The sequence below is a fragment of the Pyxicephalus adspersus genome, chromosome 3, assembly GCF_032062135.1.
Source record: "Pyxicephalus adspersus chromosome 3, UCB_Pads_2.0, whole genome shotgun sequence".
Taxonomy (NCBI): domain Eukaryota; kingdom Metazoa; phylum Chordata; class Amphibia; order Anura; family Pyxicephalidae; genus Pyxicephalus; species Pyxicephalus adspersus.
Genome location: NC_092860.1, coordinates 71,314,866 through 71,328,014, shown reverse-complemented (window position 1 = coordinate 71,328,014; position 13,149 = coordinate 71,314,866). Strand labels below are relative to the sequence as shown.

The 13,149-nt window shown below is 38.2% G+C and overlaps 1 protein-coding gene across 1 annotated transcript; it reads left to right on the top strand.

Annotated features, from left to right (window-relative positions):
• The first annotated feature begins 520 nt into the window (after positions 1-520).
• On the top strand, positions 521-9,189 carry LSM4 (LSM4 homolog, U6 small nuclear RNA and mRNA degradation associated). Its single transcript, XM_072405149.1, has 4 exons — positions 521-635; positions 3,452-3,493; positions 5,510-5,608; positions 6,790-9,189. Exons 1-4 carry the CDS (start codon positions 633-635, stop codon positions 7,021-7,023), a joined length of 378 nt encoding a protein of 125 aa, XP_072261250.1. The 5' UTR covers positions 521-632; the 3' UTR covers positions 7,024-9,189.
• Positions 9,190-13,149: the final 3,960 nt, after the last annotated feature.

Genomic DNA, 13,149 nt, shown 5'->3' with positions numbered 1-13,149 from the left:
TTTATGTAACGTGAAAATTCTGAGTTTAGGTACGCTTTAAGTGAACCCTGAATAAATGGATGGATGGGTGGAATCCTAAACACAAGCTGATGGAGTGCCAGAGTCTGCATTGTTTATTGAGAACTAGAACTCACAGCACCATCTAGCGGCTGACGTCGAAATTACACCTAATTGCTGCCATCCGGTTGCTGCCAACCGGACAATTTGCCTTGGCAGCGGATGGCAGTGCCGCACAGTTGTGACCCTGTATAACCACAGTACATAGACACACCCACTCTTTGCAAGGACACCGATGTTTTTGTCATTAAGAAACAAATGCAGTGTACCTTACAGCAGAAACAACTGGAAGTAAACAGGAAAGTCACAACTAAAGACAAAAATAAAATGAACATCCTAAGCAATGTCAAATGTGGAAGTTAGTGTCTTCATGAACATGGCCGCAGGAAGAGAGTTCTCTGGGCTCTAGTGTTTAAATGCTAAAGCGCATGCGTTAGGCTGGCTTTAGGACGTAAGACGTGCTGTTTGATAGGTGGAAGGTGCTGCCAATTAAGTGAATACAATTTCTCTGGTATGTGAGTTGTCCGAGCAACGGGAGCGGAAGTGACTGCAGAGAACGCGGGACAAAGTAAAACATGGTACGTGCAGGCGTTTTGGGGAATGTTTACTAAGAAGATCGTTTGTAGCAGCTTATGGCTTGGTGAAACCATCAATGGCTCGCTACAGCGCATCCATTGCATACAAGCTGCAAGAACAGCAAGTTTGGGATTCATTAGCTGAGAACAGTTTAATGCTTTGCACTATAGGGATCCATTATCCCATTTGTTATAGTGTAATACACTCTATGCAGCTAACAAACCTGACCCTGTGAACCTTGTTTTAAAAATAAAGCCAAAACAGAAGTATTTTTTAAAAAAGTGGCCATTAAAGCGGAAGTAAACTAAAAACCAAAAAAACACACAACTCTATTAATATTTTTATTATTAAACAGGGTTTATATAGTGCCATTATATTATGGAGCGCTGTACATTAAATTGGGGTTGCAAATGACAGACAGATACAGACAGTGACACATAAGGAGGAGAGGACCCTGCTCCTGCTGGAGGAGAGCTTACAATCTAGTAGATTCTTTATTCTGGCAGATCCCTTGATGGCGCTGGTCCTTCTTGCAGTCTGGTCCCTCGTCATCCTCAGATTCCTTTTCATCCCGCCACCATCTTCTGCCTTCTCTTCCGGTCTAGAGATTGGATTAAGGGAGAAAAAAAAAGAGCCGATCTCACCGCGCATGCATTGGCATCCCTTTCCCCTTGGAGGAAATATGCCTGAGATCGATGTATGTGCAGAAGGAGCAGCGGGAGCCTCCAGGGATACCTACATCATGTGTCACAGGAGGCTCTGTCTCTGTGCTCCCATTAAATCGTACCTTTCACTTTACATAAAAGGGTAAACACCCTTTTAAAAAAAAAAAAAATGCAGCACTGCCCCTTTAATCTTTATCGCCACGAATGAATGGGAACGCAGAGCCTTCTGGCATACCTAAGTCATGCATAACAGGAGGCTCTTTGGTGCTCCTTCCAAGCATCTCAGGCATGCGTAGAATTAGCCCTTTCGTCAAAAGGGAAAAACACTGCCGATCTCACACATGCGAAGTGTTTCTTTCCCTATCTACGCCACCCGATCTCGCACCTGGGTCAGGTGACGTAGGAAAAAGAACCTGGGAGAAGATGGCGGCGCCTGGAGCTCTGGCCAAAAGACGGATACCAGGACGACGTGGGACCCGATGGAAGAATCCTGACCAATGGACTGGTCTGTGTGATTGAAGCTAAATGTATTTTTTTTTTGTTTGTTTTGGGTGACTTTTGAGTTTAGTTTCTCTTGAAGTCTTGATCGCTGTTGTCTACCCCTCCATGTAAAAATGTTAGGTTTAGGTACACCTTAATGCAATAAGTCTGATTCAGAATTGCAACTTGAGAATAAAGCCTTATTTTGAGAACTGTTTAACCATTTCACTGCCATATACCTACCTATACCTAAAGTGGTAAAACTAGCAATGTTCTTCCATGTTTGCTGCAAATGTCATTGCTGCGCTATTACAGTTAATGGCTGGTAACGTTCAGCAGCTGGTCAGCAAAGTTTTCCAATTATGTGATGGCTATGACAGCATCTCACACTGATAAATGTGCCCTGGCCAATTACTGTCTGTCATGAGAGGGTTAACGTGAAACTAAACTTCCTCTTTAAAGATTACATGATCAGGTGGGCCATTATTGCACAAAGGGTCAGGTGGTTTCCCTTCTGAAATAATCTCTCCTACCTAGCAGAAAAGCTGGGCTACGCATTTGCAGCATCAGCTTTGGTTGCCAGGATAACTGGTAGTCTTGGCTTCCTTTGCGTATCCTGGGAATGAATTAATTCAAGTTATATTATCTAGGCCAATCAGGATAGCAGAGGTTCACAGGGAGTATAGAAAAAAGAATTGCAGCACCCTGCCAGGGAACAGGTGAGTAACGTGGGGTTTAGTTCTGCTTTAATTGGTTATGTTAACTGCAAACTTTTGTAATTGTTTTATGGCTAAACTGTTGTCCTGTAAAAAAAAAAAAAAAAAAAAAAAAATTGGGTTGCAAGGGAATGTTGTTCTGTGGTTCAGGTTTGTATTTAAAAATTGCCAAAACAGAATGTCTTTAACTTCCCTGGCGGTATTCCCGAGTGTGGCTCGGGGTAAATTTTTCCATACCAAAAGCGGTAACCCCCAGCCACACTGGGGGTGGAATTGCCAGGGAGATTAAAAGTCCTACCTGGTTCCCATGTTCCAGCGGCGTCCTCCAGCGATGCCAGGCACTTGCGTAACCTGGTGATGGCCGGCATCTGCGTCCCTGGCGTGTTGACTTTGGGGACGCGAGGCCAGGGGAAGCAGATGCTGTCCGCTCACCAGTGTGTGGCTTGAGGTCGGGACCAGGCGGGAAATTTAAAATACTGAGTATGTTTAAATGTATTGATTTTACATTTTAAAAAAACTTGATATTCATACCGCCAGGGAGGTTATTAAGAAACAAGTCATATAAAAGTGCCTCATATTACCAAAAAATGTGGTCTTCTCCATTGCTATCGCTGCTAATTTTCCCCGGTCTTCTGGGTTTGAAGTCTCCAGCCTTCATGATCAAACTTCCGCTTGAATGTACCAGGGCTACTTCATCTGAACAGTGGCACAGTCGTGCTATCATTGGTCTGCTGCTTCCCCTGTTTTGTTACAGACTTGGGTTATTCCTGGACTCAAACAAGGTTGGCCAAGCTCAAATATAAGTTGGCCATTTCAAAGGTTGTCATTTATTTCAAACCCGTCTTAATTATTTCACCTTTAGTTACCTTTTAAGCATTTCTAGTATATGGATCGGTAAATGAACAGTAAAACAGTAATAAAGTTACGTTTTCATTTATTGTGGCTTTTGTTTTGCAGCTTCCTTTATCTCTGTTAAAAACGGCGCAGAACCATCCAATGGTATGTAGATAGTTTTACGTAGCTATTTCAATTAACTATGTATTTGTGTTTTCTGTGGGTTTGTGTAACATAAATGAAGAGTAAAATTGACATTCTAGATTTCTTTGTTAGTTGCTAGCTTGATATTTCTCGAATCTACAAATTGTAAAAAAGTATTCAGGTGTATGCATAGAAGCAATATAGACTAGTTATCTTGCAGTATTTTGCTCGGAAAATGTACCCAAGCTGGGTGTGAAGAAACTGTAGGTCGGTGCAGCCTCTCTATTGTGACCCAACTTTTCAGTAAACAGCCAGGTGGTCACTGACAAATACCGGGTAAAGTGCCTGGCCAAAAGGTGCTGGGGAGAACATTGACTACTAAAGACACTAAACCTTTTAAATTGTTTTTCCTTTTTTTTTTTTTTTTTTTTTTTTTTTTTTTTTTTTTTTTTTTTTTTCTTTTTTTTTTTAATTATTTTATTTTTGTAAGCAGGCATAACAACATCATACAACAAAAATAAGATTTACAAAATACAATGTATACAAAATGTTCAAAATACAAAACTTGGGGCTACAGGGGTTGTATAAATCCAAAATCGCTATACATGTATCGTCTCAGAACAAAAAGAATAATTTCTCAGCAGCGGCTTCAGTTATGACCGTGGCTATTGTGCCAGTCTTGAATTACACATACAATACCCCATCCTGTATTTGGTTACATATAGTTTAGTGTTTGGATTCTCTGCCTTGTGAACTAAGTAATTATCGGCGGGTTATTATCCAACAGCGGACAAGTGTAGCATGTGGTGTGCTCAATTTCTGGTTATTAAGAAACAAGTCATATGGAAAAAAAAAGAAAACAAGTCGTATAAAAGAAGAAACAAGTCATTCATTCGGTCATAAAAGAGTTAATAATTGCCTAATATTACCAAAAAATGTTGTCTTCCCCATTGCTATCGCTGCATTTTTTCCCTGGTCTTCTGGGTTTGGCAGTGGTATCCACTGTTAGCATTGCAATGTAGTATTTCCAGACCTTGTAAACATTTTTTAACCCTTTATTTAATAAAGCATCCAACCAGTCTATATGCAATAAAAAATTCAGTTTCTCTTTGAACAGGTTAGGGGTAGGTGGGTCCAGGACCTATTCATTTATAAGATTGTCTTTTTCGCCACTAACGATACAATGAAAAAAGTTTTTACTGTAGTTTTCTACAATACGTGTCTCATGATGTAGTGTCAGTGTCCTGAACAGCGCCCATTCCGAAGTCAGTGTGAAATAGTTCACTAGATGTTGCAGAGTGTATGTTGCTGTTTTATTTTTTGTTTAAAGGCAGGGCATTAGTGCAGAAAGACATAGTCTTGCAATAATCATTCTTACCTGCCTGATCGCTCAAAAACTGAGCTGTGCAGCTAGCATTCATGAACTGTGGTGTCTACCCAGGAGTTTTGTCATCCCGGCCCAGCAAATCAAGATGGCCAAAGATCTCTCTCAAACTAAACAGAAACCGATTTTTTAAAGTGAATGACCAACCAAGGTATTTTTAACCATAACATTAAAATGTATGGGTAGAATTACTAAAGAAGATAAGATGTTCAATTACAAAGTTAATTTTCACTCTATAAAGAATCTTTTTACTTTTCTGAATGAGGTAAAGCTCTGATAACTTCTATCATCCAATCATTTTCAAGTAAAAAGTCATGTTTTTCATATGAACTTTTCTTTGCACATGATTGGGTTCATTTTTGCACCACATTCACCAAGCGAGTCAAATAATGAGTGAGAGTTCCTAAAATCCTTTATTAAATCAACGCCATTGTATCTAACTCATTGGTTTAATTTTAATCCCAATGCAATGTCGGCTATAAATAATGTGCTGGAGTCCTAAAATGGTGATTCTGCATGTTCTTTCTGGAAACAACCTCTTTTTGTTTGTTACTGACCATGCCATGTTTTTGATTTTTTTAAAATGTTTGTGGGCTTTATTTGTTTTACTATTTTTTTTTAAATTGTAAAAACTTCCACTTTTTCTTAATTAGTTGGTTGAATTAAAGAATGGTGAAACCTACAATGGGCACTTGGTTAGCTGTGACAACTGGATGAACATCAATCTACGTGAAGTAATTTGTACTTCTAGGGTATGTTCTGTTCTTTCATGTATGTTATATGTATAATGTATTTTCATTTTGTGGAGGGTTATTTACTTCAGACGGTTCACCAATGCATAAATGACGCATGCAGCTAAACCAAATATCTATGAATGTGAAGATCATTGGTCACAATTTGCTTGATAGTTTTGACTTTGCAAAGTAAAAGAATCATTCAGTAATTAATTCAGACATAATGAACTTCACTTGTGACCTGCTCAGCTGACGTAAACACCAATGTGTTTTTAAGGTCCTTATTAACCACACTTAACATTAACAGACACTGGCATTCATACAACATAAATTCTATAGGTTTTCAAACCAGACAGCTTACGGTCTTCATTTTCAATGAAGTTCTTTATTGGCCAGAGTTTACCGGATGTAAAATGCAAATTGTTAACAAATTTATTTAAAATTATTTGACAAATTATTTTCAGTTGCACTACATTTTTTTTTCCTTGTATACTGTAGTTTGTCAAGCACAATTAAAAGATGCAAAGTATTGCAGCCAAGTGTTTTATACACCTATCAGCCAAAATATTAAGGGCTCGTTTGCACTACAAGTAACTAGATTAGTTGCACATGGCAATTTCCAGAATGGTTGGTCTTGTTTGGTGTCTCCAGTGTGCAATATTTAGTACCTCATTGATTCACGGGGGATGAGAGAAAGGCTAGCCCAACTGGTCTAATGTGTATTATCTTCTGTTCGTTAGAGAAACCTATTGATCTGGAATGAGTTAAAACCACACCTTTACACACTAGAAATTGGGACTTATTATTATTGTAATCCCCACAATGCATGGCATGTGTGTTGTACACTGCACTCCAGGTGCATTTCCCACTACTGGAACAGCTCATAGCGATGGTATTAAAGATCACGCACATCAGTGTACAAATGTATTTTATTTCACAAACTAAACCTCAAGCAATGTATCTTTATTTTCTAAGCTAAGAAACATTTGCAAGGGTAGCTCTTTAAATTTTTGGTGATTTTTTTACACCCATTAACACCCTTCCCATAGGCATGAAAGTTAATGAATGTAATATTTGTCTATTCCCTGCCAGAAGAGAATAGAAGTATGAATACAGACCAACCTAAAAACATATACTTAGCAGCTTGTTTTTGTTTAAATAGCCTGTTATATGTGGTTAAAATAATATTCTCGTAACAGGATGGTGACAAATTTTGGAGAATGCCCGAATGCTACATACGTGGAAGCACAATTAAATACTTGCGCATCCCTGATGAAATTATTGATATGGTAAAAGAAGAGGTGATGTCAAAGGGCAGAGGTCGTGGAGGAATGCAGCAACAGAAGCAAATGAAAGGAAGAGGAGGTGGCGGAGCTGGACGCGGTAAGTCTGCATATAGAACAATATTTAGTGAAGGGTATGTAACCTTTTAAGCTAGATTCCCCTTCTGCATGTTTTCCATTGATTTTAATGGAAAACATGCAATCGAACCACTTTAAAGCCATCGTCAGAACATTAAGCCACACAGCAGCCCTTGCATGTTGACATGCTTTTTAATGAAATATAGTAGAAAACACATTAGACAAAAACTGAACCATAAATATAAATTAAATATATTTCAGGTAGCACTACTAGTCTTAAATATATCTGTAATCTTTGTGCAAACAACATAATTTAATGCCCCTGACTTATAAGTAGTAATGAAAAGTTACAAGCATTGCATACTGACATACCGAGACATTGCATACTGTATTTCTATTGATAAAGCTCCATTTTCGGTTCGCTTTCTTAGATTTAAACAGTCTAAAATCTACATTGATTTTATATTAAAAAAAAAAAAGTTAACCTGCAGTGTCTTGCCAAAGTAGCGAGGGGAAAAGGTTCTGAACCACAAATGACAAAGGGAGCTTTGTACCTTAACTGATTTGCTTCGCTTAAATCTGCTAAAAATTCTGCTACCTGTTAATTTTGAATGCTATGCTTATTTTTTTATCTCCAGGACATCATCCACTGCTCTTCTCCTGAGGTTTAGTTTAAATTGGATTTTTATCAAAATAAAAACCAAATGGCAAGATGAAAACCACTGAACATTTTTCTTTACTGGTCACAAAATTGTTTGTCTCTGGATGCTCCTAGCAGAATAGATGTAATTGCAAACCTAGAAAAGATTAATAATGGTTTTATAATATATGCATTTACAGTGTCTAAAGTATTTTACGTACTGTTTCTCAGGGAGCTTTCAATCTAATTTTCCCTACTGTAGTCATAAACTAATTCTCCTTGCATGGTCTAAAGGCAGTTTCAGATGGGAACAAATTAACAATCCTTAATCTGTGTTTTGGGATGTGTGGGGGGAAAAATTGTATTAGAGATAACCATGTCAAGAACATGGAGAAGATACAAATTCCACCCAGATGGTGTCCTAGTTGTCGCACCTAAAACCCTTGTGCTGGAAGGCATGAGTGCTTTTGGGTGTTTTTCGCTTCAAAGTACTTTAAAATGTCACTAGATGTCACTGTTGCCTAATATTAACTAAGAATCCAAGCAGATACATATCTGTTCAGCCTAACAGGTTCAATAAACTATTTTCTGCACTGCAATGTGGCATTTGTCTGACTATCATAATGCCTAAAGTTGCAAATATATATGGGAAACACAAGCAAATCAGGGGAGAAAATTTCTAATTTACACAGAGAATGTGTGTACCTGCTATTAGAACTACTTGCCGTTTCTTTCATTGTGACCTAAAGGGCTCAATGGGAGAGCTATAGATAACTAATGGTTGAAATGCAGTTTTGTTTTACTATATTGTGGAAAAAGAATGTGCTGTCCTAGTTCTACATGAAATTTACATCATTGACAAATAGGCATATTTTTTTTTTTTTTTTTTTTTTTATTTAAAGGTGTTGTTGTAAGTTGTGAAACTATTTGGTCAAGTGTCTAAAGTGGAAAGCCTTATCCAAATGATCACCATGTCATAACAACTCTGCATACTGTCTCTATTCAAATATATTGATTTGGTCAGATAATGAAAAGCCGGAGGAACAGCACCTGATACATTTACAAATCATTCTATTGAATTTGTGATTATGACTTGGGGAAAAAAAGCAGTTTGGAACAAGTACTAAGCATCCATCTTTTTATTTTTTAATACACATTTCTTGCGTTTCAGTTTAACACTTAACTTTAACCCCACTGGCTTATACAGAGATATAATGCCACGGGACCCCTTATACATTATAGTGCCCAGGCCTAGTTACTGGCTGGACAAGCACTATAACATGGAGATGCTGTACTTCCTCCTACTGAGTAGGGTCTCTAGTGGTGTAGTGGTGGAGGAGGGCAGCATAGCTCAGGAGGTATAACTGAGCTTTCTGCTGACAGCGTTAACTTTGCTCTGAAGTATCTGAAGTTTTTCTGAACTCTTCCTGCTTTGAGCTACTCTTGTCAGTTTTACTAAGCCTAGAGCTAAGTATTTGCAATACTGTAAAACACTGTACTGTACATGTGCAAACTGTGGAACTGCCGCTTATATGGTGAAGTAAACCCTATGAGTCAATATAAGTCCTAATAAAAAATATTACTAATTTGTTTTTTAATTTATTGCTGTTAGACTTGGTTTTTAGTATCAGTTTAAACCCATTGTGTCACTTAATTTACTGGGTAAAAAGACTTCCTTGTAAAAGAAAAAAATCTTTACTCTCTTGCTGCTGAACGCTACTTCATTGCAGAGAAGTCCTCCCCAAAGGGTAACTGACAAGCTGCAACAGGAGCTGGGGGTTAGGAACTGCTAACTTGAGTGGTGGGCCCAGCAAGCCAACATTTTTAAAAGTATTAGTTTCAGAATCATGGACTATTTTTCTACCAACAGAGTGGCACAGGCAGCAGCAGAGGTTAAAAAGAAAGGTTGCATTAAAATGCTTAACATGTTTGCTAATATTTTCAAAATATCTTCCTCTAGCAAGCATAAAAAAAATTTTCCTTTTTTTTTTTTTTTTTAATATGTGGTGATTTGATGGGGGGGGAGACATACTGCTTCATGCAGGTTTTCTGTATTCTTTACTATTAAACGGTCGCCACTTCTTTTGCACCAATCGGTTGGCCTTCATTTTTTATCTGGGATTATAAAACATTTATTCTCTTACTTTTTTACTATGGGTATTTATTAACCTAGTGCAAGTACCGTATTTTCCGGCGTACAAGACGACTTTTTAACCCCGAAAAATCTATGACAAAGTCAGGGGTCGTCTTGTACGCCGGGTACCAGTACTTACCTGCAGCGCCCGGTGTCCCCGCGAGTCCCCTCTCTGGTCTGGCGTCCCTGCGAGTCCTCCTGTGCCTCCTTCTGTCTTCCTGCTTTTCAGCTTACACGAGTCCTCCTGGGCAGGCTCGCGTTGCTTCACAGCAGGACTCGTGTAAGCTGAAAAGCAGGACGTGAGCCTGGATTGGCTCACCAGTGGAGAGCCTGGATTGGCTCTTCACTGGAACACGCCCATTCATTAAAGGAACGTGCCTATTCATTACTAAGAACTAATAGTGTACAGTTTCTTTCTGCCTCTCAGTTCTCTCACAATAGTGAGATCTGACAGGCAGAAGGAACAGTACAATACTGGGCATATAACACGACCCCCAAATGATTGGTTAGAGTGGGGGGTCGTCTTATACGCCCAGTCGCCTTATACACCGGAAAATACGGTACCTCTTGGCTTTAAAACAGGCGCGATGGGCTCTATTTGTAAAACAGGGAAATCTGACATTCCCTTAACCTCCTGAGGGGTTCATTTCTGTCTGGATTTATAGGTCTAAAAGCGGTACATTGTTTTTCATGAAAATTTAGTTTACAGTATAATACTATGAGTATAAAAAAAGTTGGAAACACAAAATCATGTCAAAATAATAAATTAAAAAAAAAATTAAATTTACTAATACTGTAAAATAAATGTTCATGAAAGACAATGTACCACTCTTACACATATAAATCCACTGTATTGCATTCAATACAGTTATTTTGTATTGAATGCAATACAACTGGATTTAGAATTTCCTGCCCTGGTGATCCATCGGGTGCAGAAGACGCAAAGACGACGCGGGACCATTTACCATTTTTTTCACCCATAGGTTTATCATCTTTTTTTCTATCCCGAGTCACACTCGGGGTTACTGCTCAGGGGGTTAAACATTCCTTGATGGGGATTCTTACTGCCATTGAAATACATTGTCCTGAAAGATTCTGTTTTATAAATGGTACCCTATATATCTACAATCCATTCATATTCCACTATTTGTACCAAAAACCTGTTTACTGGACAATGTGCTTTTTAAATGTCCCCTTGGCTTTCCTAAACATAAGGGCACTGTGGTGTAGAAAGTGTCACTATTCTATTAGTAACAGAAGCTGGCCTGTGCCTCTAGCTTTGTTAATCTTCCCAGTCCATATAGATATTTTACACACATATACAATCATGGCCAAATATATTGGCACCCTTCAGTTTGTCAGAAAGTTTGTCAAGTCCATCCCAAGAAATTTTAATGTTCCGGTGTCCACTCTCCACAACATTTTAAAGAAGTTTACAGCCCATGGCACTAGCTAATCTTTCTAGACGTGGAGGAAAGGGAAAGATTGATGATATGTTACAACAAAGAATTGTTCAAATGGTGGATAAAGAACCTTGATCAACTTCCAAACAAATGTGTAAGCTGACACAACAGTGTCAGAGCTTACATTATCCGTCGCCATATAAATGAAAATGGATGCTATAGCAGGAGGACCCCACTGCTGGCCAGAAATATAAACAAGCTAGATTGGAGTTTGCTAAAAACCTGGGAGAATATGCTGTGGACATCATTTGACTGTTTACAGAAAACAAAAAGAAGCCTTCAAAGATAAGAACACATGCCCTAAAGTCAAACATGGAGGAGGTTCACTGATGTTTTGGGATTGCTTTGCTGTTTCAGGCACTGGTAGTCTTGACTGTGTGCATGGTATAAAATCTGAAGACTACCAAAGCATTCTGGGGTACAAAGTAGGGCCCAGTGTAAAAAAAAAAAAAAAAAACTGGGTCTCAGCAGGAGGTCATGGGTCTTATGGCAGGACAGTGACCCAAAGATTCTTTAAAAGCACCCAGAAATGGTTTAATACAAAGGGCTGGAGAGTTCTGAAGGGGCCAGCAATGAGGCCATTTTTGATGTTTTGTGTGGAATGTCTGAGATTTTTTTCTTTTGTTTTTTCTTTCAAATTTTTAAACTGAAAATAAAAAAACATGGCAACACCAAAGCATTTGTAATTGCAACAATCTTCTGGGAGAAGTGGTGCATTTGCTGACATAAATGTAAAGGTGCCGATATTTCGGCGGTGTGTGTGTGTGTATATATATATATATATATATATATATGGCCAAATCTACTAGCCCATGGAAGGCAAGTTTGTTTCAAATCAAATACATTATAATTAGCCAGTATTACTATAGCACTGACATATTCAGCACTTCAAAATCCATTGTCACATCGCTAACTGTCCGTCAAAGGGCTCACAATCTAATGTCATAGTCCTATGTCATTAATGTAGCCTAACGACACTTTATGAGGGAAAGCTAATTAACATAACTCCATGTTTTTTGAGATGTGAGAGGAAACATGGAGAACACACCATACAAACCCCTTGCAGATTGAGTCCTGGGCAGGATGCTATCCTGTGTCCTAGTGTTGTAAAGGTGAGAATGCTAACAAATGGTTCAGCCCCACTACTGGCCTAAATTTACATATCCAAGGATTTGTGGTGCTTGTGGTGCATGCACCTTTTCTGGCATCCATACCCCACCACAACCAACGCCAAAATCATTCGTATCAACAACCAGGTGAAGCTATGACTTAACCACCTAGGCGTTTCACTGATGTCTAGATTTCTGTACCAAAAGTGGTACACTGTTTTTCATGACATTTTTTTTTTTAAATTTTAGACCTGTAAGTTACAGAAACATGTCCGAACAAGGGTCTAGTAGAGATCATGAATATAAAAAACGTTTAAAACACACAATCATGTAAAAAAAAAAAAAATACTTTTATTAAAAATAAATAAAAAACACAAAAATCAGCTTAAACAAGAATACATAAATCAAAAATACTGAAAATGCAATAATTCGGTATACTGTATAGTAATATATTTTTCTAAAACACCTCCCTAGTGTGGTAAATTTTAAAACAGAGTCCAACGTCACATAACTATAGACAAAACCACATAAATATATTTTATATTATTTTGGATTGGATTGGATACAGGACTTTGTATCGAATCCAATACAAAATATTTGAATTTCCCGCTACAACCCCCATCGACGGGAGCATGCACGGACATCATCAGGAATCGCCGAGGGACGCGTAAGCGAACGCCGGGTGTTCTAATTCTTTCCGAACTTCTGTACTTCCATGCAAAAAGTGTTAAATTTTTGGCATGGAAATTTATTTTAGATTGTAGGCTATAATTCACCGAATTACTCAATAATTACTTATAATTGACCTAATTACCGCATAACTCACCGAAATATGTTTAAAATTTTATAAAT